Consider the following 27,391-nt stretch of genomic DNA (forward strand, 5'->3'; position numbering starts at 1 on the left):
TATCATGCCACTGGGCAAGGGAGAAAACAAATGGCTGATAAAGTTGGTTAGCAGCAGACACTTTGCGTCACCGAAAATGGCGCCGTGCCTTGCTAGATCACAGGCAGGCATTGCTTTGGATAGCATCACGTAGCACTGGGCATCAGCAACAATTCCTCCCAGTCCAGCCCCGCATCGCTTGAACAAATGCTCCATGAATGACTCCAGGGTATGCAGTGCATGGATCATCGACACACTACCCAGTTTACCGACTCACTGCTCATGACCGTCGATGCTGTTCCTGGCAGACCAGACGCTCCAAAGGAACGTGATAACAGCAATGTGACTCCCTTTGGGTCCTCTTTTCATTAATGTCATTTTTGTAATTTGCAGAGCCCACCTTCAAACTCTACAGGTTCAAACACATGTGAATCTCAATGTATACAATAAGTCAGTTTACTCGTGACTCTAAGATTAACGAGCAGAAAACCCTGCTCGGCTCGGCTCGTTTGAAGCTCGTTAAGCTCGTGAGCGCTCGTTAACAGATTATAATGTGTTACGATATACATGATAAATGTGTAGGTGTGGTTTTCAAGATGAAATATGATGAGTACAAAAAGAAATGCAGTAGTTTGTTGCCTCATATGTCGATTAGATTGAATAGATGGGCTAAGGTTCTACAAAAGTTTGTCACGTAAAAATAAGAATATGTGTTGTGTTGTTACTAACGAGCTTAACGAGCTACTCGTGAAACTCATTAGCTCGCTCGTTAAGCTCGTTAAGCTTAACAAGCTGAAATCAATGATTCGCTCTGTTCATTAAGAAGCGAGCTACGAGTTTAACGAGCCGAACTATCGAGCGCTCATTAAGCTCACGAGTTATGAGCTTTTGGTCCAGCCCTACTCTAAGGCCTCCGACTTTAGTTATAATTTGATGTCAACGTGGATTCTGTTAAGGTTATTGATTGTTTTTCGGTTTGTTGTTCTGTATAAGTAAATGGTGATTCCATATCAACTTCCGCTGTCAGTTGTATCTTCGGTTCAGCGCTCCTCTAAATGGCTTCATCAAAACATTCCTTTTTCCTTTTGACATTCCTACTTTACTTTTGTAGGAAGTCCTGACCCTGAAACTGTAACCCCTGTGGTGCCCCGGCACCCAAAATCATATATGGAGGTTCTCTATCTTGAGCATCCTTTTTTTTCTGTCATGAACTCATGCTAGGATATGAGCAACTTAGTTCAGTCTGAATGTTTTGATATTGAACCAGAAGTTGTCTCTAAACTGTCATATTGGACTTAACACTTGACAGGTCATGGAAATGATACAGAGGGGAGAGCGGCCAGATGATATCCAGGTATTCTGAATTTCCATTTATCTCCTAGTATTATATCTGCAACAAGAGGACTCTGTAACACTATTGTTTTGTAATATTGGATATTAATGATGAGACACCAAACCCTGATCAGCTAATCTCGGGCTGCGTATGGCACCCAAGCCCAAGGTTTGCACTTGAAATTACTGGCTAACAAATGTTTCGCAATATGCATTTGCCGTTTCTTTAGTCTCGCCGTCTTGGAGACAACGACATGTGTATCTACATGGTAACCACGGCACCATCTGATGATGAATATAGAGTTTTACTTGGTATGTTCATGATGCCATCAGGCTTGCTCGAGAACTATGGTTGGCTCACATTTCTGTTGCTGTTGAATAGCCATGGGAAAAGCAAGTCAAACAAAGTTCCGGGCGGGATCTGAAAGTTCACCCAAGCAACTCCATCGAATCGACGTCCGGGTTCGAATTGATAGCGCCAGCCAGGCCGCGGGATCAAATGACAAGTCTGATCATGGTGGCTTGCTGCTGACGACAGAGCCGGCTATGGGCTCTGAAGCTCCTGTGGATGATGATGCCACCTCGCCGAAACAGTAACTGCAGAAACACATACACGATGGCTGGATCAGGACAAGATGTGAAGTGGAGGAGAAGATTCGGATCTCAAGACCATAGTACTTTTTTCTAGAATGAGAGTTGCATTCTTTGCAGCATAAAGGTTTATATAGGAAATGCAAGGTAAAACTACTGCTCCAATATTACCACAGATTCATTTCATTTTCCAATCTTACTTGGAATGATTATACTCTCACAACGGATGGAAGAGGGCAAGAAAGGGGCGACTCTATAAGCATATTATACTCGATCTTCACTTCCTGACAGAGAATCAAACTCTTTCATCAGCAGGCCAAATAGAAGTTTGATCTTGAGGTGACAATATACTATTGCAAGAGGACATGCACTCCCTTCTGTCACACCCTACGGAGTTCAGGGGTTGATCGGCGGCTAGCCGGAGCAGAGGTAAGAGACGGAGAGGAATCGGAGATAAGGGGAGCGAGCGAGGAGATAGCGTGTGGAGGGGGATAAGCCAGAATGAGAGGATAGAATGAGCTCAATTTCAAATTTCATACCTCACAGCGTTACACTCTCTCGCTTATATACCGCGAGTTACAACCCAACTCCGGCCCAACGACCCACACCCAACACCTACCGAACGGCCCAACACCTATTCAAACTTCTCGCGCCTTGGTCGCCTTGATCGCGTGTGTTGTGGTCTCCTCTGCACTTACAGTGCCCGCCCCTGAAGATCCAGCATGTCCCCACGCTGGTGCTGCCGGAAAACGCTCTTTGATTACCTCGTAATCCTCCCAAGTAGCTGAGGCCGCGGGCATTTTCGACCACTTGACCAAGATTTGAAGGTGGGATGCGTTCCCTTTCTTGACCAGACGCCGATCCAGGATTTCTTCAGGTACAACCCCAGGGACAGATAGATCGATCGGAACTGGCAGAGTGGTGAACACCGGAGTGTGGTCTGGCACATGACTCTTGAGCTGAGATACATGGAAAACCGGGTGTACCTGGCTTCCTCTGGGCAGCTCCAGCCTGTATGCAGCATTGCCCACCTTGTCTAATATCTTGTAAGGTCCAAAATACTGCAGAGCTAATTTCCTGCAAGGACGATTGACCACTGTGGACTGAGCATAAGGTTGCAGTCGCAAATACACCATTTCTCCTTGTGTAAACACTCTGTCAGATCGTTTTCTGTCAGCAAAGTGTTTATACTTGCACTGGGCCCGTGCTAAGTGATCTTTCAGAGCTGTTGTATGGTGAGTGTGTGTGGACAACCATTCACTAACATCCGGGTGACTCGAAGGTGTGTGTCCCAGAAGCTGGCCCATATTGGGTGCATAACCATAAAGAGCCTTGTATGGAGTACATCCCAGTGATGAATGATAGGTGGAGTTATACCAAAACTCTGCTTGGGGCAGCCAGGATACCCATTTGATTGGAAATTCGTGTACAGCACACCTCAGGTACATTTCCAAACACTGATTGACCCGTTCTGTTTGGCCATCAGTCTGGGGGTGGTAAGCTGTGCTCATTTGCAATTCAGTGCCCCATATCCTGAACAATTCTTTCCAAAAGGAGCTAGTGAAAATCTTATCTCTGTCTGAAACAATTGCCAGGGGTAGTCCATGCAGTTTCACAATGTTGTTGAGAAATATATTTGCAACAGAGGCTGCTGTGAAAGGATGTTTCAATGGTAGGAAGTGGCTGACCTTTGTGAAACGATCTACTACTACCAGAATTGCTGAATATCCTTCTGACTTTGGCAATCCTTCGATGAAATCCATACTGATGGCCTGCCAAGGACTGTCAGGAATGGGTAGTGGTTGTAACAGTCCTGGTGATTTGCACAACTCATGTTTTGCTTGCTGACATACACCACATTGCTTGACGAAATTTTCCACATATGTTCTCATCCCTCTCCAACTAAACAGTTGTTTAACTCTGTGGTATGTTGGTAGAATGCCTGAGTGGCCTCCCACCGGAGTGGAGTGAAATGCCTGAATCAGTTTTGTTTTCAGGCCCTCATTCGCTCCAATCCAAATCTTGCTGTCCTCTTTCAGAAGACCTTCCTGTAGTTGAAAACCAGGACAGGACAGCTCCTACCCCAGTGTTACATGCACCAGTTTCCACAATGAAAGTCTTGTCAAAATTTGGCAAAGCTAACACAGGTGTACTGACCATGGCCTGCTTTAGCAATTCAAAAGCTTGCTGTGCTGCCTCAGACCACACAAATGCTTGCTTCTTTAGGAGGGCAGTCAAAGGTTTTGCCAGCAACCCATAGTTCCTCACAAATTTTCTGTAATATCCAGTAAGGCCTAGGAAACCCCTCAATTCAGTGACAGATGTTGGTACTGGCCACTGTAACATGGCTTCAGTCTTAGTAGGATCAGTTGACACACCTTTGTCAGAAATGATGTGTCCCAAATATTCCAGGGACTGTTGAGCAAAGGCACATTTACTCTCCTTCACAAACAGCTGATTTTCCTTCAGTATATCAAATACTGACTGCAGATGTTCAATGTGCTCCTCTAAAGTGCCACTGAACACCAGTATGTCATCCATAAAGACCAGTACATATTTTCTGTTGGCCCCTGCAAAAGCAAAGTTCATAACACACTGAAAAGTTCCTGGAGCAGTGGCTAATCCAAATGGCATAACTCTGAATTGGAACCGCCCATGATGAGTTTTGAATGTTGTTTTATACTCATCTTCTTCTTTCATCCTTATCTGGTGATAACCAGCTCTGAGATCCAATTTAGAGAACCACTTTGCTCCTCCTAACTCATCCAAAATCTCATCTATTACTGGCATTGGAAACTTGTTTTTTACAGTAATTGCATTCAGTTTTCTGTAATCCACACAGAGCCTCCATGTCCCATCTTTCTTTTTGACCAACAACACTGGTGCAGCAAAAGGACTGATGCTGGGTGTAATTAGACCAGTATCCAACATCTCCCTCACCTGTTTCTCAATCTCATCTTTTTGTAAAGGAGAGTATCTGTATGGTCTACAGTTTACAGGAGCAGCATCTGGTACTAGATTTATTTTATGATCAAAAGCCCTATGTGGGGGCAGGGTTGTAGGTTCCTGGAACACCTGCTTGTTTCTGTCCAATACTTGTTTCACTTCTTGAGGAATTTTTGTAACAGGATCCACTACTATGCGATTTAACAGAGCAGTAGCCCACACTTCATTCCCTTTCTCCCATTTCAGTAACTGATCAGCAGATATCTCTTCAATATTTTCTTGTTGAACAGGCAGCACACCTTGTAATCTGACTTCCTTGCCCTGATACTGAAATTGTATCCACTTGTCAGCCTAGTGACACTGCATTACACCCCATTGTTCGAGCCAATCCATTCCCAAAATAATGTCATGGCCTCCCAGGGGAAGAACCTGCATAGAATTACTGAAACTGTGCCCTTGCATCCACCAGGTCAGTTGAGATACTTTCTCAGTGCAAGAGATCACACTGCCATTTGCCACTTTCACTTGTAAAGGAGTCACCAGAGGTTCAGCAGTAACTGAGATTTTTTCCAGAAAAGCCTTGTCCACAAAAGTATGTGTGCTACCAGAGTCCACTAATATCAACACCACCTTGTTCTGCACTAGAGCTCTCAACTGGATGGTTTTAGGGTTTTGTGCCCCAGACAAAGCATTGACTGAAATAGTAGCACATTCTGCTTGTGCTCCTGCTACTAATGCATCCAACACTGTATCTGAAATAATTTCTTGTGTAGTCAGGACTTCAGCTGCTTTCAACTGAGCACCCCCTGCTGCATTCTGGTTACACACATGCCCTGGCACAAATTTCTCTCCACACTTGTAGCATAGTCCATTTGCTCTACAATATTCCTTCAGTTGTTTTGCCTTCCACAACTCTCCAGCTGCTAGCCCAGAACGACTGTCAGACTTGGTGTATGCAGTTTTTGGAGCACTGGTTTTGTGAGTTTTCTGCTGAAGAAGCAATCCTTCTTGAACTATGCATAGAGAGATGCCAATTGTACAGTGCGTGGTATCTGCAACTCCACAGCAGATCGAAGCTCCTCCTTGAGACCCAGCACAAATCTCGTGACCAGAAACGTATCACTGATGGTGGGTTCATACAGCTTCACTGTGTATACCAGTTGCAGAAACTGTTGCTTATACTCTTCGACAGTATCCACCTGTTTCAGCAGCATTAGTTCCTTCATCTTCTGCCTGTACACATCAACATCAAACTCTAGCAGAATTGCCTGACGAAATTGCTCCCACGTATGAAATTCCCCCGACTGTTTGAACGCCTGGTACCAACGAGCAGCGTTTCTGACAGATACAGAGATGCCGATGTGACTCTGAAACTGTCAGGAATGTGATACAGTCTGAAAAATGCTTCGCACTTGTCCAACCAGATGCGCACCTCTGTGCCATCAAACCTAGGAAAATCCCTCTTCGGCATCCACTGTCGTTTGCCCAGGTTCTCATCTATTTCAGGCATAAGAGGAATGTACGGACCGTGTTGAACTTCAGGTACCTGAATAGGTGGTGGCGGAGGACGCCCCACCGATCGAGGTCCCGCTCCGAGAATGCCATCAGATACCTCGGACGCCGTCGGCGACGCCATCTCAGGCGCACCCTGCTGTTTGTGCATCTGAACCACATGCGCCTGACTCTGCTGCACCTGACTGAGCGTGTTGCAGGACAAATCCACCTTGACCTGCACCTGATCAAGCCGCGCTCCTTGCTCGGTCAGCTTGGCGTCGAGAGCTTCGAGCTGTGCGCTGAGGCCGTCGACTGCGAGCAGCTTGCTCTGCGCGGCGCGGATCTTCGCAAACTCCTTCAGCATCCTTTCCTGGAACGCCTCCATCTCGTCGACGATGAAGCGCGACTGCGGGCTTGGTTTGAATGTCATCGTGGTCGCCAATTTCTCCGAATCAACCCACCTCAGGTCAGGGATTACGCGGATCGAACCCTAGGGTGATCCGCTACCGTCGCCTCGGATTTGCTGGGTACGAATCGGAAAAAAAATTCCGGCGAAACGCGGCGGAGAGGAGCAACGGCTCTGATACCAACTGTCACACCCTACGGAGTTCAGGGGTTGATCGGCGGCTAGCCGGAGCAGAGGTAAGAGACGGAGAGGAATCGGAGATAAGGGGAGCGAGCGAGGAGATAGCGTGTGGAGGGGGATAAGCCAGAATGAGAGGATAGAATGAGCTCAATTTCAAATTTCATACCTCACAGCGTTACACTCTCTCGCTTATATACCGCGAGTTACAACCCAACTCCGGCCCAACGGCCCACACCCAACACCTACTGAACGGCCCAACACCTATTCAAACTTCTCGCGCCTTGGTCGCCTTGATCGCGTGTGCTGGGGTCTCCTCTGCACTTACACCTTCATGTATGACCAAATAGAAGTTGCTTACATCGCCTTTGTGTGAAGCCGATTCAAGATGGTCAACTCCCTTTTAGCACCCTGGGAGATGCTAACATTTGGAGATTACAGGTCCTAGAGATCGATTGCGCCTCCAAGTTACAGGTAACTTCTGCAAGTAATGTTTGTATGAGAGTTGAGGTGCTGAAGATTCACTGCTCTGGTGGGGCGCCTTTGCGAATTTCTGGACTAGAGTATCTAGATGGTCTCGACGAAGTGTGGCTGAAGGGTTCCTACAGGCTACAGCGACGAACTCAGGCAAGAGTAGCAACAGCAGCTTTCCGAGCATAAACAAAAACCTGTCCTGAAGCTAGCATAGCGCCGCTTGTCCTGATAGGCTCTCTGTTCATGTGTTATTCTGTACTTGTAAATTGTAACAAGTCCTATAGGAGTGTGAACTTCTGACAAAGAAATTCCCCTTATAGTGTTTGTGTTTGTGTTCTGGCCACTTATTGCCAATTCTAGAATTGGACCCTTTTATATTTGCTATATGTCGTTATTTCACTATCCTTTTTAATACAGCGTAGTTCTGTTATCTATATATGGTTGGAGAAATTGATTCGTGAGCAGAAGACCGGAAACTCAAAGTGAAGATAGATTTAGTTGGGTATCCGTGCGATATGCGAGACGAACAGACAACAAAGTATGTGTACCCCAGTGGAAATGCCTCTGAAGGAATAATTTTTGTGTCAGCTTGCCAGTTTATCTGGCTGGTGACTCTTCAGTGAACTTGCTTGCGTGTGTTTATGTGATGGTAGGGAGATCCTCGAGAGACATTAGTTAACCTGATTTTGTCAGTGGCACCAGCTAATTTTGTCAATGGCACCACCGCATTGGCCTTCCTAGGTTGCTGGTAGATTAACCTGATTGATTTACCACATGTTTGGGGTCTACCAGTATTGCTTACGGTAATTCGGGACGGTCGTGCAATGACCACAGCAAACAAAAACTAGAAATGTTGTGTGTAGGTAGATACCCTCTACTACTGATCCACTGACAAGTGCAATAATACATATGCACAATTGACACAATAACAGGTTCCATCTTCAGCAGTTGCACCAAAATCCAACAAATTGCCAGACAGATTATGCGGTACAAGGAACTCTGGCAATGGATACAAAGGGGGCAAAGAAAACGGCGACTCGACTCGGTCTTCCTGGCAAAGCATCAAGCCAAGAGTCAAAAGCAGTTCAACATCAGAACCATTGGACCATTCATGTTGGAAACAGAAATAGTTCCCTGCCTTCACAGTGAAACCCCTTTCTTCTCTTCGTTCTGACTAACAAGCGGTAGATCCGCACACCAAACAGGGCAAACAGCTGATGTAAACCGGAGACACCACACAATATTCTGAATGTGCAGCCAACTACAGCCCACACAAATCATGCCATTGTGCAAGGGGAAAAAACAAATTACCGATAGGACTTTTAGCACCACAGTTTTACCTTGATCTGAGGAAGTGCTTGGCACACCAGATGGAGCAATACCGATACTCAGACCCATCAATTCGCGTGGCTTCCTAAAATCGGCTTAACAGATAACATCACACTTGACGTTCAGAAGCCACACAGGTCTGTATTTTCTCATAAAATAAGTGTACATCGTCACAAGTTGGTTTCAACAGAACTAACAGCTTAAATAGCATATTTAATTGTCACTAGATTCCAGGATAATACAAACTTAAACAAACTACAAACATGAGAACTAAACTTTTTTAGGACAAAGCATGAAATTGGTACGGATAACTCCTTTCAAAGGGATCAGCTAGATCCAAATCACGGACACAGAAATCCGTAAAACTGCCATGAAAATGATACGTTGTAAAATGAAGCCGAGCACCTCCTGAGGCCTTCTTATCCAGTTGAAGCTTCTCACGTTGCCGTGTAAAAAACTCCTCTTTGAAATTACTCGGATAAACCTGAAGAGTCATTAACTCTAGCACTCTCGCGTTTAGTAAAAAGAATGTGGCAAAGTCAACATCTGACTTGGTGCCCACATAATATCGCCAGTCAATTGTCTTCAGACGGATGTCAAGAGATCTTATTAGATTCTGGTGTTTACGGCGCCACAAATTCTTTTTCCCTGGCTTAATTGACTAACAAAACATAACCAAATGAAAAACGCCCAGTTCAGAACAATAAGCAGATCACATGAGAAATGAACACTATGAACCATTAAGGAAGAATTGTTACCTCAATGTACAGCCTTTCCAAGCAAGGAAAGCATCTCATCAAGTCAATAACAACATCCAAACTAAGAGCAATCATACGAACAGATAAAATCTTGACAGTGCGCACCGTCTCCGTCAAGCTATCAACACGCAATCCCTTCATGAAGCATGGAAGATGACATTATAAACCATCTATAAGTGCAGAAACTACATAATTCATCACCATAAGTGCAGAAATTGATCGAGAAGGCAAGTGGTACCTGAATAACTGTCGAGTATAGCGTGAGTGTGGTACTAGAATCAGATAAATAGGAAGATAGGCAGCCTAGGGTCTCCAATTTAGGTGCGGAGATTACCGATATATGCGCGGGTTCAGCTGAGCCAAATAGGAGCAACCTTTCAAGACAAGGGGCATTCTCGATGATGACTTCCTTTAATATGATGAGCTCTCCCCAATAAGCTTCCACACCTATGCCTCTAAGGCTGATGGAGTTGATTCGGACACAACGGAAGCCAGAGCCGCGGCGAATCAGCAAGCACTCTAGAGCGGGGCAACCATCAATCATGGTTTGTAGTGAGGATTCGGATATGGTGACATTTTCAAGCCCGAGCTTGTTAAGCTTAGGGAAGAAAAGCGCTTGGGCCATGCTGTCAGGGATGTGGCACTCTCCGATGGTGGCAACGCCGAGGGTGTCAGAGAAGCGGAAGGCAGCTGCAGGCAGCGGCGCCGGCTGCGGTATTCCCCGTGGATACGGGAAGAGCTCAAGCTCGTGGAGGTTGTCGAGGGCGGGGGATCGAAGCCAGGCGTCGGCTTCGTCGCCGTGGAGGTGGTAGATGGGCGCGCAGAAGCGGCGGCCGGGGCCCCGGTGTGAGGTGAGGATGCGAGACACGATGGCGTCGAGGCCCTCCGCGTGGAATAAGAATGGACGGTAGTCGAGGTTGAGAGGGGCGGAGCGCCAGAGGTGGCGCCACCGGGAGGCGAGGATCTGCGTGCGCGCGCCTTCCTTGGTGGGGAGGAGCGAGACGATGTCCCCGAGGACGCCGTCGGGGAGGCCGCTGATGCGGTAGCCGTCCCCGCCCCCTTCCGCTGCGTCCAGCGGCGGATCCGCCGTAGCCTCCGGGCCGCGCCCTTCTGCAGCCGCCGACTTCCTCTTCTTCGAGCACGGGCCGCCCGCCTCCACCTCCATCGCCGGCGGGGTAGGGTAGGGTTCGCCTCCGAGGGAAAAAGAAATGGGAAGCGCTAGTCCTAGACCATCCGATCGAACTTACACCCAACGCTCGATCTGTTAGCAAACCCCGTGCATGATTTGCTGGTTCGTCATAACTGCTACGTCGTCGTTCCTTTTCTTACGGGATGGGCCCGGTGCTACTTCTTTCAAACAATTTGTTTGCTTCCTACTTATAGGCTCCGTACAATTAGTTTGCTTCCAAGATTGATGCATCATTCCATCTATAAAAAAGGATTGATGCATCATTTTGTCCACCTGATTTATTTCTTTATTTTAGATATTCTATTCTGAGCCAACCATATTTGCTTCCATCATATAATAATATGCGTCATGAGCGTACAACCAAATTTGTTTCGATTTAATGAAAAATGTGTGATTATAAATGTTTATTTTGCTTCCAACCGAGCACCAATTTATTTCTATCGACTCATCGATTTGTTTCCACTGCAACTCAATTTTTCTCCTATCAGGATAAATATGTTGACCAAACGTTCGGTATTTGCGTACAGATCCGAACGACGCGATCTCCGTGCGATGGGGGCATTGAGCGCCTGCTACACATCGCCGGCGGCAGTTTCCTTTTTTTTGGGCGATTAATTAGTCTGCGCATGTAACTTCGTTTCCTTTTTCTATTCAATTTCTCAGTTTCCTTTTCTTCCAGCCGTTTTCTTTTTTTTCGACCACTCCTTGCATATGTTTCCTTTTTCCAAAAAAAGTGTAGAAGCTGAGATTCAAACCTGCAACCTATAGGTAAGTTCACGACTCAATAACCAACTGGGCTATCACGGTTTTGTGACTAAATTTTGTTCAGTTGCCTTTTTGTACCTTTGATCTCCGGCCAGAAGAGCAAAAAACAATCTCGCGTGTGTGCATGGTGCATAGTATTCGAATCTGAATTTCTAGCCAACTAAGTCACTTATGCGTACATTTTATACGAACACTATCCTTTTTAATACAAGAAAAATAAAAATATTACTAGTATCAAGAAATCTAATTTTCAAACCCTGGTAATTTACATGCAGCGGAGCTGATAACCTTTGTACGACCACCTCGGTAACTTTTGACATAAAAAAGGAGAGGGTTGTTGAAAAACATACCACCGATAACTTTTGTGTAACCACATGATAATTTGCACACATGGAGCTGATAACTTACGTACAAACACCGCGATAACTTTTGATTCGGAGGAAAAAATGTTGTTGAAAACATACCTGGTAAATTTTGTACACATAACATGGTAATGTACATATCGATAACTTACTCAGTCAAAGTGTGATAATTTTTCGACCTAGAGGGAAGTTGTTGACTAAAAGAAGAAGTAATCGTCTAAAGTGGGACTCGGACCCACGAGCCCTGTCATGGTAGCAACAATGTACTAACCAACACACCATGTCTTGATTGTTGACCAATAAGTAGGAAATATGACAGTTAACCTTTTTTTCACTTTCATATGAGCCAAAAAAACATTTTTATTCTTGTGTTTTTTTTTGTTTTTCTTAAGTTGTCTTGTAGTCTCCCATATACCAACGGGTTGTATACCTTGCCCATGTAGCCTCGTTGTAAATATCATGGCAACTTCACATGAGGGATTTTTTTGGGTTGAAACATACATCGGTAACTTCAGTGCAAATGGCATGGTAATTTGTGTACCGGAACCCGATAACTTATGTATAAATGTCATGGTAATTTCGACCGGGGGTGGAAAAATATTGAAACATCTCTTCAGTAATTTATGCGTAAACAACACGGTAATTTCTGCATGGCAACCCTGATAACTTAGGCATAAACACCATGACAACTTTGACTTGAAGGAAAAAAGTTATCAAAAATGTACCCCGGTAACTTTTTGTATAAACATCATGGTAATAACGCATCATATACATGATAACTTAGGTACAAACACCATGATAACCTGGACCCCGAGGAAAATTTGTTGGGAAATATAACCTTGATAACGTTTGCGTGAATATCATGGTAATAGAAGCACTGCATACCTGATACTTAGGTAAACCACGAGGGGAGGGAGTTGTTAAAAAACATATTCCCGATACTTTGTGTGCAAATAACACGGTATTATACACACAATAAAGTTGATAACCCACTACAAACCCCACGGTAACTTTTGGCCCCGGGATGAAAGTTTGTTGAAAACATAGCCTGGTAACTCGTGTGTAAATAACATGGTAATATACATATAATAGAGCTGATAATTTACTTAATCCAGGCGTGGTAACTTTTTGACTAGGGAGAAATGTTGTTAAATAATACCTCCCAATAACTCATGTGTATACAATATGATATACACACACTTGAGAGCTGATAACTCATATACAAATACCGCTGTCATTTTTTGACCGAGAGAATTAAAATTGTTGAAGAACATACTCGATAACTTTTGTGCAACATGGTAATATACACAACAAAGTTGATAACTCACTTCAAACATCATAATCATTTTTTTACTCTGGGATAAAAGTTTGTTGAAAACATACCCTCGACTCTTTTGTGTAATGACACGGTAACTTATGTATGACAGACATGATAACTTACGTAGCCCAGATGTGGTAACTTTTGGTCCGAAAAAAAATCATCAGAACATAGCAACATGGGATCTAGTTTCGAAGATCTCATCGAGACGATTTTTTTCGTGAAAATAGTTTTTCAATCGGGGCGACGGTTTAAGCTACAAAACATTTTGAAGTTTGAAAAAAGGAAAGAATCTAGGATGACATCAGCTTTTCATCATTTAGTGCATATATGCATGTAATTAGAGAAAGGAGTGCACGTGAAGGAAAAATTAGTCATTTTAATGCATGCATGTATATAATGAGAGTGAAGTAAGGGTTGTTCTTGCCTATTGCTAAAATCCGAACGTTTGGTAGTTATAAAAGTCCAAATATATTTGCTTCCACTGTAGCTATACATTGTTTCCACAAAAAACGAAAAATTACTTCCAAAGAAAAGGGAATCTGCTTCCATGAAACCAAAGTATAAATACAATCACAACACATTACAACAAAATATGATACAATATTCAGGCCTAATATATCTGCTGGGAATCCCTGGATATGGTCTTGAGCTGCACCATGAAACTTGCTTCGATCTACATTTTGTGGATGTTATAGAAACTTGCTTGCATCTCGGAAGTGTGGATATTATAAAAATATTTTGCTTCCACGGTGAAACTTGCTTCCATCTACAGTGAATTGGCCTCCATGGCAAACAAACATGTTGTGATTTTACAGATTTTACTAAAAGAAATTTGTACTTATGTGATGGTATGCTTACTTTAAAAACATTAAACTGTCGCTTCCATCGACTAGATAATTCTCTTTAACCAAATAAGACATTCCTTTAGGAATGAACCATAATCATGAGTATACATGCTTCAAAAGACATGAGTGTGTTTCCTGTTTGCTTAAAAATGCACAAAATTATTCATCCATAATTCCATGACCGTACTACATGCTCAAACAATGTGGTAACTCCTGCTAGCTTGCTACTTGTTGGGATCATGGAATATGACAGCGTGGACATCAAGTCATTTCATTTGGCGTGGCTCCTCAAGGCGCACAATATTTTGGGGCATGAGCAGCACATCGGTATTGCTTCCGTCAGCTTGAAGGAAGTCATTCGTCAGTGGTGCTTCAAACATCAGTAAATTTTCCTTCCAACGAGGTGGTGCATCCAACACTGCCCAAATCAACAGTGAATTGTTGATGCAAATCATCATTTCAACTAAAGCAATATACAGAAATTGAAAGGGGCACTGAAAGAAAGAGAAATCACGTCGGTGATGGAAAATATAACAAAGCATGTTTGTTAATAAATAAATAAATAAATATCTCCATGCACTAGAAAGAAATATACTAAATCAAGAAGCATGGTCACAATTCTATCTGTTCATGAGAAGCATGGGACAAGCACCTACGTAGCATGGATTCTAAGCAATGATCTTGATAGGTGAATGTAAGCATTTTTTCAAGGATACGTCAAGGATGACATATCAATATCATAGATAGAAAGTGCCATGATGGCAAATATTCAGTTACAAGTTACCCACGGCTATTGCAGCCAAAGATGTTCTGAAGCCAGGCTCCGAATGAAAAGGGTAATTACACAGTTGAATATATATGCATCACAAGCTAGAATGAAATGGCTTGAAGCATATGTATCTATGAAGCTCCTAGGAAGCATGTCAAAGGATTAATATGCCACTTGTACACAGCAAAGCACCTAGAACAGATTCAAAGATGTAGTACTGCATGTGAGACTACATGGGAGCATGAACTGTTTCGATAATTATATATAAGTAGGAAAAGCAAAATAAAATAAAATTAAGAAGCAGCAAGCAAGGAAGCTTGGATCGGAAACTGTACAAGCACATGAAGTGTGATGTTGGAAGCTCCATTTGCATGATGTATGACAATAAGATAGGTAACATAGAAAATGAGCTATATGCGGGAGCTCAATTAGAAGCATAGTAAGATCAATGAAAATTGAGGCAAACTAGTATTGTGGCCAACAACAGAATGGATGTTTTGTCACAAGCGTACAAATTGATTGAATTCTTAAACTATAGAAGCAGATTGTATAGATTTCAGTAGCATCTGTCAATTTAGACACTGCATAACAAAGAAGCATGAAAATGATACTTTGGGAACAGAACTAGTCTTGGATGGAAGCATGCAAAACTGAAATTGTAAAGCAAAGTAATATTACCACCAAAGGTTGTCATGCATATTATTCTGATGTGCGTATCAAATTATAGATGATATTGTAGGAGATATGCCCTAGAGGCAATAATAAATGATATTATTTATCCCGAGTTCATAATTATGTTTATGTTCCATGCTATAACTGCAATGATTCTCGAGTTTGCAATATCCACGAGGCTCGGAGGAAGACTCATATGCACGTGTGGAATAATAAACGGTAAGAAGAATTCCTAGTCTGGCCTCTAAGACTAGCTCAAGTGTTGCATGATGGTTCTATTTTCCTGATCATGGGCATGTCTATGCCAGCAATTTTGAGGGCACAATGTTAAGAGAACATTTGTGTTGAATCGACCCGGATTGATGTTATGCTAAGAGATTCATTTGTCACAAGTTAATGGTGCATAACACAGAGATGGTTAACGTTTGCATGATTCCTTAGACCATGAGAGTATCGAGTTTCTTCATGCTTGCTTCATGAACTTTGGGGTTTGTTAAACGTCATCCGTAAATGGGTGGGTATTACGGCGGCTTATGGGTTCATGGAAAAGTGTGTCAAGTAACTTGATAGCTCAAGATTGGGATTTGCTCCTCCGATGATGGAGAGATATTATCAGGCCCTCTCGGTATTACGGTATCCATAATCGTCTGGCCAGACACAGTGTGATTTGATCACTGGGATGCCGGAACACGGAAACGAGAAAAGAGAACAAAACCGGTAACGAGGTAACTTGCATGGTGGACAAATTGTTCGTCCACGGGGATGCAACAAATCTCACCTCGGGTGTTTGTGACATATCGCGAAGCAACAGGAATAGCTCACTGCAACTGGAGGTTCACTCGAATATTCATTCGTGTGGGTATAGGGGTCAATATGGGTGTCCACGGCTCCGATGTTGATCATTGATCGGAAGGGGTTCCGGGTCATGTCTATACTTCACCGAACCTATAGGGTCACACGCTTAAGGGTCATCTATCTGCTGAATACTAGACAGGGAGTCTGAGAGAAAATCATCGAAAAGTTTCGGACACCGAAAAGTTTCGGACAGCGGAAAAGTTCCGCAGAGAGAGGTCACCGGATGAGTTTCGGTGAAACCGAAATAGTTGTTTCGGGGTATGCCATTAAGTCAAAATGGTTTCGGCACATGCCTGATAATTCTTGGAGGGTGCCAGAATCATTTTGGAATTTTGTTGGAATTTTCAGAAATAAAAACCGGAAATGTTCCGGAGCTGCAGGAACCGGTTCAGATGCTTTTCGCAGATGAAAATCACTAAACTGGAATTGTTCCAGAACACGTTGAAAATTATTATGGTGGGTACTGGAAATGTTCTAAGCCCACATAAATATTTTCAGTTCGAACGGACGCTGAAAAATGTCGTCGTGAATAGTGAAAGTGCTTTTTGGGATATTTTATGGAAAGCCACCTTTTGGGGCTTTGCCCAAAAGATCTAGGGATGACATGGATGGATTGGGAGGCCCTCATGAGGGCCCCCCAAGGGGTGTGGCCGGCCACACTTGGGGCTCCACCTTGGAGCCCCTCTTGTTCCTTGGTTTCACTCTTATGTCCTTGAGGAAGGACTTCATTCATGTGCATTTTGGGTTTTTGTGTTAAACTACCCTACCCCTTGGGATTTCCTATAAATAGAGGTGGAGGGGCAGCCCTCCACACACACTCTTTCTCACATACAAGTGTCATGCATGATCTGGCTTCTCTCTCCCTCCCAGCGAAATAGTTTCGTAGAGCCGTAAGGATGTCTGGGTTCCGGCAGGAACTAGTTCTGGATGGCGAAGCCCTACCGAATAGATGACACCGTATGTGTGCAACTCTGTAGAGAGATCGTAGTTTCGGTCTTAGTTCGTGAGTGCCTCCCGTAGGGCTGTCCGTGTGACCGTCCGAGTTTCGAAGGTCCTCCCGAAGGGCTGTCCGAGTGACCATTCGAGTTTCGAAGGTCCTCCCGAAGGGCTGTCCATGACACCGTCCGGGGGGGCTGTTCGAACGCCTCCCGGAGGGCTGTCTGAGGAGCAGATGAGGGTATACATCCTCGCGGTTGGGAGGTTCTAAATCCTAGCTGCGGGGATCTGCACCGCCGATCGTCATCGACTCTACTTCCCGCTGCGCTACGAGTCGGTAACGAAAAAGATCAAACCATGTATGCAGTCTCCATAGTGGTCCTGGGCTGGTGCGTAGGTCGGAAATTTTTTGTTTTCTGTCGCGTTCCCCTACAGTGGCATCATGAGCCGTGCTATGCGTAGATGCAGGTTGCGATCTAGAATACATAGAGATGTATGGGTATTGCATAATATAATTAGGTAGTAGATGAGATCTATTGCTGAAAATTATTTATGCGGGTGACAGATGAAATCTGTTACCCGACGTTCTTGTTGCTTCCCTAGAATTTGCATTTGCTCAATCTCGAGACAGCATGGTGGAATTTGACAAAGTTCTGGCAATCCGTGATCCTGATTGATCATGGAAGTGCTATCAGTTCTTTGGGTTCTGCCGTAGTCAAAAGAAAGATGAAATTTGCAGATGAAAGGGCATTGCAGATATGATCTGCACGGGGGTCATGCGTATGACGAAGTTTAGTATGGGGCTCGAGATTTAATTATCTCGTGTTTCATACACCCCGAGATGTTAATCTAGCAACTTGAATAATCATACTTGATGATAAAACGTTGGTAGCTGCGGTTTAAGTCAAAACCTTAGAAGCCACGTAAAATAAATTTTTGCATAAACCAATTAGAGGCGTCTAACTTGGTTTTGTAGGATGTGCATGTGATGTGGTATAGCAATGCTCATATTCAATTTGATTATGTATGAGATGACTATATGATGTAATTAACATGACCTGCGTGTCATGATTCGGCATGATGGCTGGAGCCATATGATTGTCACTTTAATGACCTGCGTGTCAACCTTAAGTAATGCACTTATTTTATTAGCTATAGAGATAGCAATATTATCTGGTGCATCAACAGGGTGGTGGCAATCTTCGTGAAGGTGAACACCGACGCGAATGCCGAAGACGAAGAAATGAAATACTTCTCCGTCAGAAAGGGCTATACCATATCATGCTATTATGAATTGCCTGAGATGTTTATCCCTTATGATGCACCCTTCTTGATTGCGCGGTAGTCGCTTTTTATTAGGGTGATCTCTCACTTAAAATATCAAAGTAGTTAGTGTTCACCCAAGTGTAGCACCGTCTGAAATTCGTATCTTTTCGGGGTGCGCCATGTACACATGAGCACGAACGAATCGAGAGGAATGAGGCGGGTGAGGTCAGACCTCGCAGCAAGATCACTTGGTTGTCTTTGACGTTCAGGCAGGAGAGTCCTGAGCTCGGAACACGCCCATCGAAAGATGAACAAGAATCACATAGAGATGTGATCGGCAAGTTGGCCTACCGATTGAAATTCGTGTCATCAGTGATGAACCCGTCAATGGCATCGAATAGAAATATGGATCTTGAATCACTCTAAATCAATTATGAGAGATATTGATTTGAGTGGGAGCGCACTGTTGAATTAACATGTTTAATTCTCAGTGCAATTAATTATGAACACTGTCTAAGTGTTTCTTGCAAAATAGTTGTAGAATAATGGCTCGCGTTTCCACCTTCCCTGTTAAAATTGAATAGCTGTTAAATATCTGGTTAAAACTTTACGTTTGGTAACGTAATGTGAGGATTGTCCTCAAAAGTGCCGAGAAGGATTTTGTCCTATCGCATGCTTTCCGTATCCTCCCGCTAATGCTATGGATCATGTGACTCTCGTCCTTCGATCCAAAAGCTAGAATTCTGTTACGGTCAAGTGGAATATGTTTGCTTCCATGAAACCCAAACTTCGAAAGTTGGGATAGTTATATGATATTCATGGAACTGAAAATTATTTTCAGATACAAACAAAGCAATGTTTGTTTGCAAGTATTAGTAAAAGTGTTTACTATGCATTTGACTGTTGGGAAAGGGATCCAGAAGAACGCCTGTCATATAATGAAAGGTGAATAAAACAACAACTTAAAGAGAAAGGAAGTGTCCAAAGGGTGTTAGTATGACTTACACGCCTAGGAAGTCCGGGGCTAACGCCACTCTTAAGTTGGGTGCTTCTTTTGCGAGTAGGAGAAATACTAAAAGTTAAACAGTTAGAAGTATAAAGGCAGAAAGAGAGATGACTGGAATATCCAGCTCATGTATGAATGTCATACAAGTTTTTGATGTATAGTAGGCTGGTCAAAGATATAGTTCTTGGGAATTATGGTTAAACATGTTAATCACTAATTCTTGGGTATTGTGAGTTAATCACAAAGATACCCGCTCGATTGCATTCTGTTGCGAATCAATGTAAGAGCTACTATGGCCTAAAAAGACTAGCCAGAAATGAGGTTAAGGTATACACAGGGAACATAGTAAATGTTACTATACCTTCCATCGGTGTATTGCCGTCTGTATTTATTTTCATAATTCATTTAGAGTTTTACAAACTCTAGCCCATTGCATAAGGTATCTTGCAAGAAGGTTGTTCATAAGAGAACTTTTTATGTTCGATGTTATGAATAACACAAGGGCCATACTTTCATTATGAATGAGATGTATGTTATGAATATTGATAATAATACAATACCTCTGGGTTTACTTTCATAATTCATTTTAGAGTTTCTTACACTCTAGCCCATTGCATAATGTTTATTGCAAAAGGGTTGTTCATAAAAGAACAATTGTTGTTCAGTATTATGAATAACATGAAGGGCCATGCTTCCATCCAAGATGGGATGTATGTTATGAATATTGATGGTAAAATGATACATCCATAACACTGACGCTAAATGTCGCAAGACTATGAGAATACCACACATGTGTGGAACTGCATTTGGTCACATTGGAGAAACCCGCATGGAAAAATTCCATTATGATGGACTTTGAAGTCGTTTGATTTTGAATCATCTGACACTTGCAACTTTCCTCCGAAAAGTGAAGTGACTGAAATACCGTTCACAGGCCATAAGGAACGAGCAACAAACTTATTGGTGATCATACATTTTGATGTGTGTAGTTCAATAAATGTTGTTGCAAGTAGTGGATTTATATATCTTCAGAAATGACTCAAGTAGATATATGGATATTTGCTTGATGAGACGTAAGTCTGGATCTTTTGAAATCATTCGAAAGGTTTTCAAAAATGAAGTAGAAGTTATTGTAACAAGGAAATTATGTTTCTACAATTTGATTGCAGAAAGGAATATTTGAGTTACAAGTTTAGCGAATGTCTGATGAGTTGTGAAAAGAGTTTCATAACTTACACCTTCCCGGAACACCACTATGAGTGGAATGTCTGTGAAGATGTAATCAAACCATTTATGACATGGTAAGGTCAAAGATGACATAAATAAATTTGCCATTATCCCTTTTAAAGTGATGCTTTAGAGACTGCGGCTTTTACACTGAAAAGAGCTACATCGGGTCTGTTGAAATGAAGCCATGGTATGGTACGCCCAACCATGTTATATCTTTTCTTAACATTTGGAATATGGGGCTTGTGTAAAAGGTTACAAACCTATTCCAAATCAGACAAGTGCTACTTTGTAGGTTATACCAAAATGTTGGGTATTCCTCCCTCACTATACCGAGGCAAATAGTTTTGCCGCGAAACGGTGTGCTTTTAAAGAGAATGGTTCTTTCAAAAAGGTGAGTGGGAGAATAGTGCAACTCGACGAGATAAACAGTATCTTCGTCATCAGATCAAAGGAAAGAGACCTTGGAAGTAATTCCAGAGTTTCCTACTGCGACTGATACGGAAGTCTCTACAATAAAATGTATGAACTTCGGTCGAACTTGCAGCTGAACCACGTAGGCAAGGCTCGTGCAAACCTCTCAGGTGCGCAAACGAGATATTGTTGTTAGACAACATTATACCTACGATACACAAGGAAGCGTTGATGGGCCCTGACTCCGGAATTGGCTAAATGCCAATACAACCCGAGTTAGTTTCCATATAAGTGATTCAAGATTAAAACCTTGATACACCTTTCGGAAGACTTAGAGTCTAACGAATATTTATGGAACTTAAAACTGATACGGATAAAAATGTTTTATCCATAAAGCTCGACTTGTTGAAATAACAAGTTCAAGAGTTGACTACGATAAGGTTGTTTTCATCGTAGCGATGCTTAAAGTCGGTTCGGGTTGAACTAGCAATTAATACATATTTCAATCATGAGATATGAAACATGGATGACAATAGGATTTCCATTTGATGGAAATTAAACCAAGGACTTGCATGTGTTACAGTCCAAGGCATTTTGTCTATCCAGAGGATGCTAGTAAGGGTGCAAACTTCAGAGTTCCAGCGATGGACAGAAGAGAGCAAAATGGAGTTGGAATCTTCGTGCTTTGATGAAATGGTCAAAGGGTTCTGACTTCATCAATGGGTAACGAAGATGCTTGTAATTCAAGAAAGTAAGTGGGAGCTTAATAATATTTCTAAAAACCTTGTGTGCTTGACACATTGTTAATTGGAAATAAATTTCTTGACACGAATTAGGACTTCATTTGAAATTGTTTTTGATGAAGTGCTTAGGCAGAATAGCCTCAATTTTAGGCATGATGATCTATGGAGATAGATTTACCTAATATGGCTAAGCAATGAATACATATTGACAAGGTGCTAAAACCTATTTAGCATTAAAAACACCAAGGAGTGATTCTTGACTAAGTCACATGGAAAGAGTTTTTACAAGACTCGGTGTCCCAAAACACTGAGGAGTAAAATACATGATGGAGATTCCACACACCTTCGTGTTTTGGATTAATCATGTATTCCATGGTATGTAAAACAACCAGATATGTCTGCCCAAGGTGTTGCGAGTATGGATACTAAAGTGATCAAAGTACTGATCGTGGGACAACAGTGAAAGATGTCATTGAGTACTAGAGTAAGTACTGATGATATGTTTGTTGCAAGCGGAGATCATGAAGAGTTCGTTGTAAAATGTTACATCGATACAGTCTTCATCTTTTCTCCATGCGATTTTCGATTTAAGTTAAGGGTTTTGTGTAATACACAATATGGTGGCACGGTAGTTGGAAATTGTTCCCAACAGGATACTGTGGTGAATTCTATAACAAATGACTAAGTATGTTGACGCTTTAGAAGCGACAAAAGAAAATGTTGAATCATATAGTTCATTCATGAACTTAGTATGGTTCCAAGATGGCTTTTGTCAATGGGACACTACTGCAGGTAGTTGCTTCATAACTCAGTCTGAGGAATCCAGGTTCGTCCTATGATTCACATACATACAACGCCAAGTCCACACAAAATATGAATTTTGTGAAAGCATGAAAATGCGAGGATATGCAGAGATACACACGGAGCTGAAGTTGTCAGATCCGATGGACATCAGGCTATACCACATGCGAAGCATTTTTTACACCAGTATGCCATAGGAGTAAAGTGCATTAGCATTAACTAGATTATTGACTCTAGTGCAGGTGGGAGTCTGAAGGAGATATGCCCTTGTAACGCCCACGATGCGGCTATATCTCCCACGTGTCGAGGCACGACTTAGAGGCATAACCGCATACTGGTTTTGTCGCAAGAAGGGTCACCTTCACACAATCCCATGTAATGAACAAGAATGGGATAAAGAGTTGGCTTACAATCGCCACTTCACACAATACATAAATATCATCATACATCATCCAAAATACAATCATATAGACCGACTACGGTCAAAATCCAGATGAGAATAAGACAACCCCAAATGCTAGATCCCCGATCGTCCCAACTGGGCTCCACTACTGATAATCAGGAAAAGACACATAGTAACGACCACGTTCCTCGTCGAACTCCCACTTGAGATCGACGCTATCATCTGCACTGGCATCGTCGGCACCTGCAACTATTTTGGTAGAATCTGTGAGTCACGGGGACTCAGCAATCTCACACCCGCGAGATCAAGACTATGTAAGCTGGTAGGAAAGGATGGTGCAATGAGGTGGAGCTGCAGCGGCAAAAGCATATATGGTGGCTAACTTGCGCAAATGAGAGCGAGAAGAGAAGCAACGGAACGGACGTCATCTAGCAATGACCAAGAAGAGGTCCTGAACACCTACTTACGTCATGCATAACTCAGACCGTGTTCACTTCCCGGACTCCGCCGAGAAGAGACCATCACGGTTACACACGCAGTGGATGTATTTTAATTGGGTCATGTGACAAGTTATCTACAACCGGACATTAACAAATTCCCATCTGCCTCATAACCATGGGCACGGCTTTCGAAAGATAATACCCTGCAGGGGTGTCCCAACTTAGCCCATCATAAGCTCTCACGGTCAACGAAGGATAAACCTTCTCCCGGAAAGACCCGATCAGTCTCGGAATCCCGGTTTACAAGACATCTCGACAATGGTAAAACAAGACCAGCAAAGCCGCCCGAATGTGCCGACAAATCCCGATAGGAGCTGCACATATCTCGTTCTCAGGGCACACCGGATGGGCAAGACGTCGGGTTGGCATAGACCCTGGTTGCCCAGGGGGCGCCGGACATCGCCCAGTTTGGGCCAGCATTCGAAGGAACACTGGTCCGGGGTTTAAAATAAGATGACCCTCGGGCTCGCGAAAACCCGGGGGAAAAAGGCTTAGGCGGCAAATGGTAAAACCAAAGTTGGGCCTTGCTGGAGGAGTTTTATTCAAGGCGAACTGTCAAGGGGGTCCCATAAATCACCCGACCGTGTAAGGAACGCAAACTCAAGGAACATAATCCCGGTATAACAGTAACTAGGGCGGCAAGAGTGGAACAAAACACCAGGCATAAGGCCGATCCTTCCACCCTTTACCAAATATATAGATGCATTAATTAAATAAGAGATATTGTGATATCCCAACATATCCATGTTCCGACATGGAACAAACTTCAACTTCACCTGCAACTAGCAACGCTATAAGAGGGGCTGAGCAAAAGCAGTAACTTAGCCAAACAACGGTTTGCTAGGAAAGGATGGTTAGGGGCTGACATGGCTAAAATAGGAGACATGATATAGCAAGTGATAGGTAGCGAGCATGGCAATAGAGCGAACAACTAGCATAGCAAAGATAGAAGTGATTTCGAGGGGTGGTCATCTTGCCTGCAAGGTTCTCAGAGTTGTCGAAAGCTTGATCCTCGTAAGCGTACTCGACAGGTTTCTCGTTCACGAACTCGTCTCCCGGCTCTACCCATGACAAGGACACAAACAAACGGAACCACAATCAACAACGAGGAATGCACAAGCAACATGATGCAAAACATGTATGATATGCAAGATATGATATGCGATGCATATGCGTGCTCCGGAAGGAAAATGATGAACATGGCAGTAACCTGGCAAACCAAGTATGCCACTGGAAAGATGAGATGATTTCGGTCGAAATCGATATAAAGATCACCGGAATCGGATGCACGGTTTGCAAATGGCAAGCAAAACAAGAATGACACGAATCTGCGATTAACAGCAAGATAGCACTTAAAATGCAACAAGTAACAATGCTACAGCACCCCAACATAGCAACAAAGCACATGGCAGTAATCTACAGGAGATGCTTGACAAAAGATGAACACTGAGCTACGCTAGTTCACAACATATCAAGCTTCAACAAGCATGGCAAAAGTGCAAAAGATTACAGGTTCACAGACTTAGTGAAAAACTGGACATGGCAGACATCAGCATCAGGTAGCAATGTTCAGAGCACAAAATCAACATGGTACAGGGACTTAACATAGCAAAACAAGGCATGGTAGTGTTCTACTAAAAGCACATGACAAAAGTCCCTTACTGACCATAAGCCAAAAAGGACCAGAAGATATGATGGCAAGCATGTAAACATAGCAAGTTTCGTTATCAGGTTTCAGACTTAGCAGAAAACAGAGCATGGCAGAAATATTAATATGTAGGCCTCTTTGTGAGCTTGATGCACTGACTACAGAGCAATGCATGACAAACCAAGCATACCTACAGAAATATGGAATGTTTATGAAGCTATCCATGGCAAGAACAATTGCATAGCATGTATGGATCAACTACAATAAGCTTGGCAAAAATGCATATCATGTTAAGAATCTGCCAGAAATATTTTATAACAAAAGTAGAGCAAGATTGAGTCATGCTACGACACTCCATAATTGCAAACAATTGCAGGAATGGATCAATTACAACTATATCTAAAAAACATCCTTGCTGAACATCTCCAAAATATGCATGGATCTCTCTGTAGCATCAAGTTTACATGGCAACAAAATTACAGCAGACAAGGACTTAGAGAAATCACTAAGTCCCTGAAATCAGAAATATTACGGGGCCTAATTTGCATGCTTGTGCTAGTCACCACAGAGATACCAAAAATATATGGACTACACCACTGGAAAGATGGCATGTCATACTTCAAAACACATGTAGAGTTCATGCTCAAAATATGCACAGATTAAATGATACAAAAATAACAAATCTCCAAGTTCTGTTAAGAACCAGAGAATAACAGCAACTAGCCCTCTTCCAACAGAGATTTGGGCATCAAGATGACCTCTAATGAACATAGTGCAATTGAACAAAATGAAGAGCATCATGAGGCAAACAATTTGACATATTACACGCACAAATCGGAGCTACATGCAAGAAGTTATCGCATCTCGAACAAAGGCACTTGCTAAAGATTTTCCAGGACTTGGAGAAAAAAAAAGGGGGGCGAGAAAGTCAACGGGCACGTACAGTGTAGATCGGATCGAGCGGAAGAGCTCGAGCTCGAGCCCGTCGCCGGTCGGGAGGAAGAGGAGCGACGGGGAGGCGGCCGGAGGAGGAGAGGCGCGGCCGTCGGCGGCGGCCTCGGGAGGCGCGTCGGGCGGCGGCGGAGATGGCGGGGCTGGCCGGCGCCGGCGAGGGCAGGCGGCGGCGCGGGGCGCGGGCGGCGGCGCACGGGAGGCGAGGCGGCGGAGGGCGCGCGCGGCGCGGGCGGCGGCGATGCGGGCCGGCGGGCCCGCGGCGGGCCTGCGGGCCGGCGCGGTGGAGGATCCGGCGGCGGGCCACGTGTCACCACGGGATTGGACGGGGCGCGGCGGCGGACGTGTCCGGCGGAGTACGGACGCGTCCGGCGGCGCGGAGGGATTTTTTAGGGTTTGGACTGCGGTTGTATTTCGGGATGCCCACATATTTATAGGTAGAGGGAGCTAGGAGGCTCCAAATGAGGTGCGGTTTTCGCCCACACGATCGTGATCGAACGACCTAGAGCATGGAAGAGAGTTTGGTGGGTTTTGGGATTGTTTTGGAGGGGGTTTTTGCTGGACACACAAATGGACTTTGCGGATGCCCGGTTAACCGTTGGAGTACCAAACGACCTCCGAATGGAACGAAACTTGACCGGTAGGGGCCACATGACAAGCCTCGGTCCATTCCGAGAAAGCTTGACACACGCACACGAAAGAAAACAAGAGGGGTGCACCGGAGGAGTTAGGAGCGCCGGATTGGAAAACGGACAACGGGGAAAATGCTCGGATGCATGAGACGAACACGTATGCGAATGCAATGCACATGATGACATGATATGAAAATGCATGACATGACAAAATACAAAACGAAAGACAAAACCCGACAACGGAGGGAAAATCATAACACATAGCCGGAAATGGCAAGAGTCGGAGTTACAAATATGGCAAGTTACATGCGGGGTGTTACAACACTCCACCACTACGAGAGGATCTCGTCCCGAGATCTAGGACTGAAAGAACTCCGGATATTCGGAACGGAGATGGTCCTCGCGTTCCCAGGTGGCTTCCCGGTCGGAATGGTGCGACCACTTCACTTTCAGAAATTTGATAGACTTGTTGCGAGTCTTGCGCTCAGTTTCTTCAAGAATAGCAACGGGGTGCTCATGATAAGACAAATATTCTTGGAGGTCAATCTCTTCAAAGTCGATAGTGCGCTCAGGCGTCTTGAAGCACTTGCGGAGCTGTGA

At 43.7% G+C, this 27,391-nt stretch overlaps 1 protein-coding gene across 1 annotated transcript; it reads right to left on the reverse strand.

Moving 5' to 3' along the window:
- Positions 1-8,849: 8,849 nt before the first annotated feature.
- LOC123177564 (F-box/LRR-repeat protein At3g26922) lies at positions 8,850-10,750 on the reverse strand. Its single transcript, XM_044591244.1, has 3 exons — positions 9,725-10,750; positions 9,487-9,621; positions 8,850-9,389 (listed from the first exon to the last, which is right to left on the reverse strand). Exons 1-3 carry the CDS (start codon positions 10,649-10,651, stop codon positions 9,009-9,011), a joined length of 1,443 nt encoding a protein of 480 aa, XP_044447179.1. The 5' UTR covers positions 10,652-10,750; the 3' UTR covers positions 8,850-9,008.
- Between the last annotated feature and the right edge of the window lie 16,641 nt (positions 10,751-27,391).

Source organism: Triticum aestivum, chromosome 1D (assembly GCF_018294505.1).
Source record: "Triticum aestivum cultivar Chinese Spring chromosome 1D, IWGSC CS RefSeq v2.1, whole genome shotgun sequence".
NCBI lineage: Eukaryota > Viridiplantae > Streptophyta > Magnoliopsida > Poales > Poaceae > Triticum > Triticum aestivum.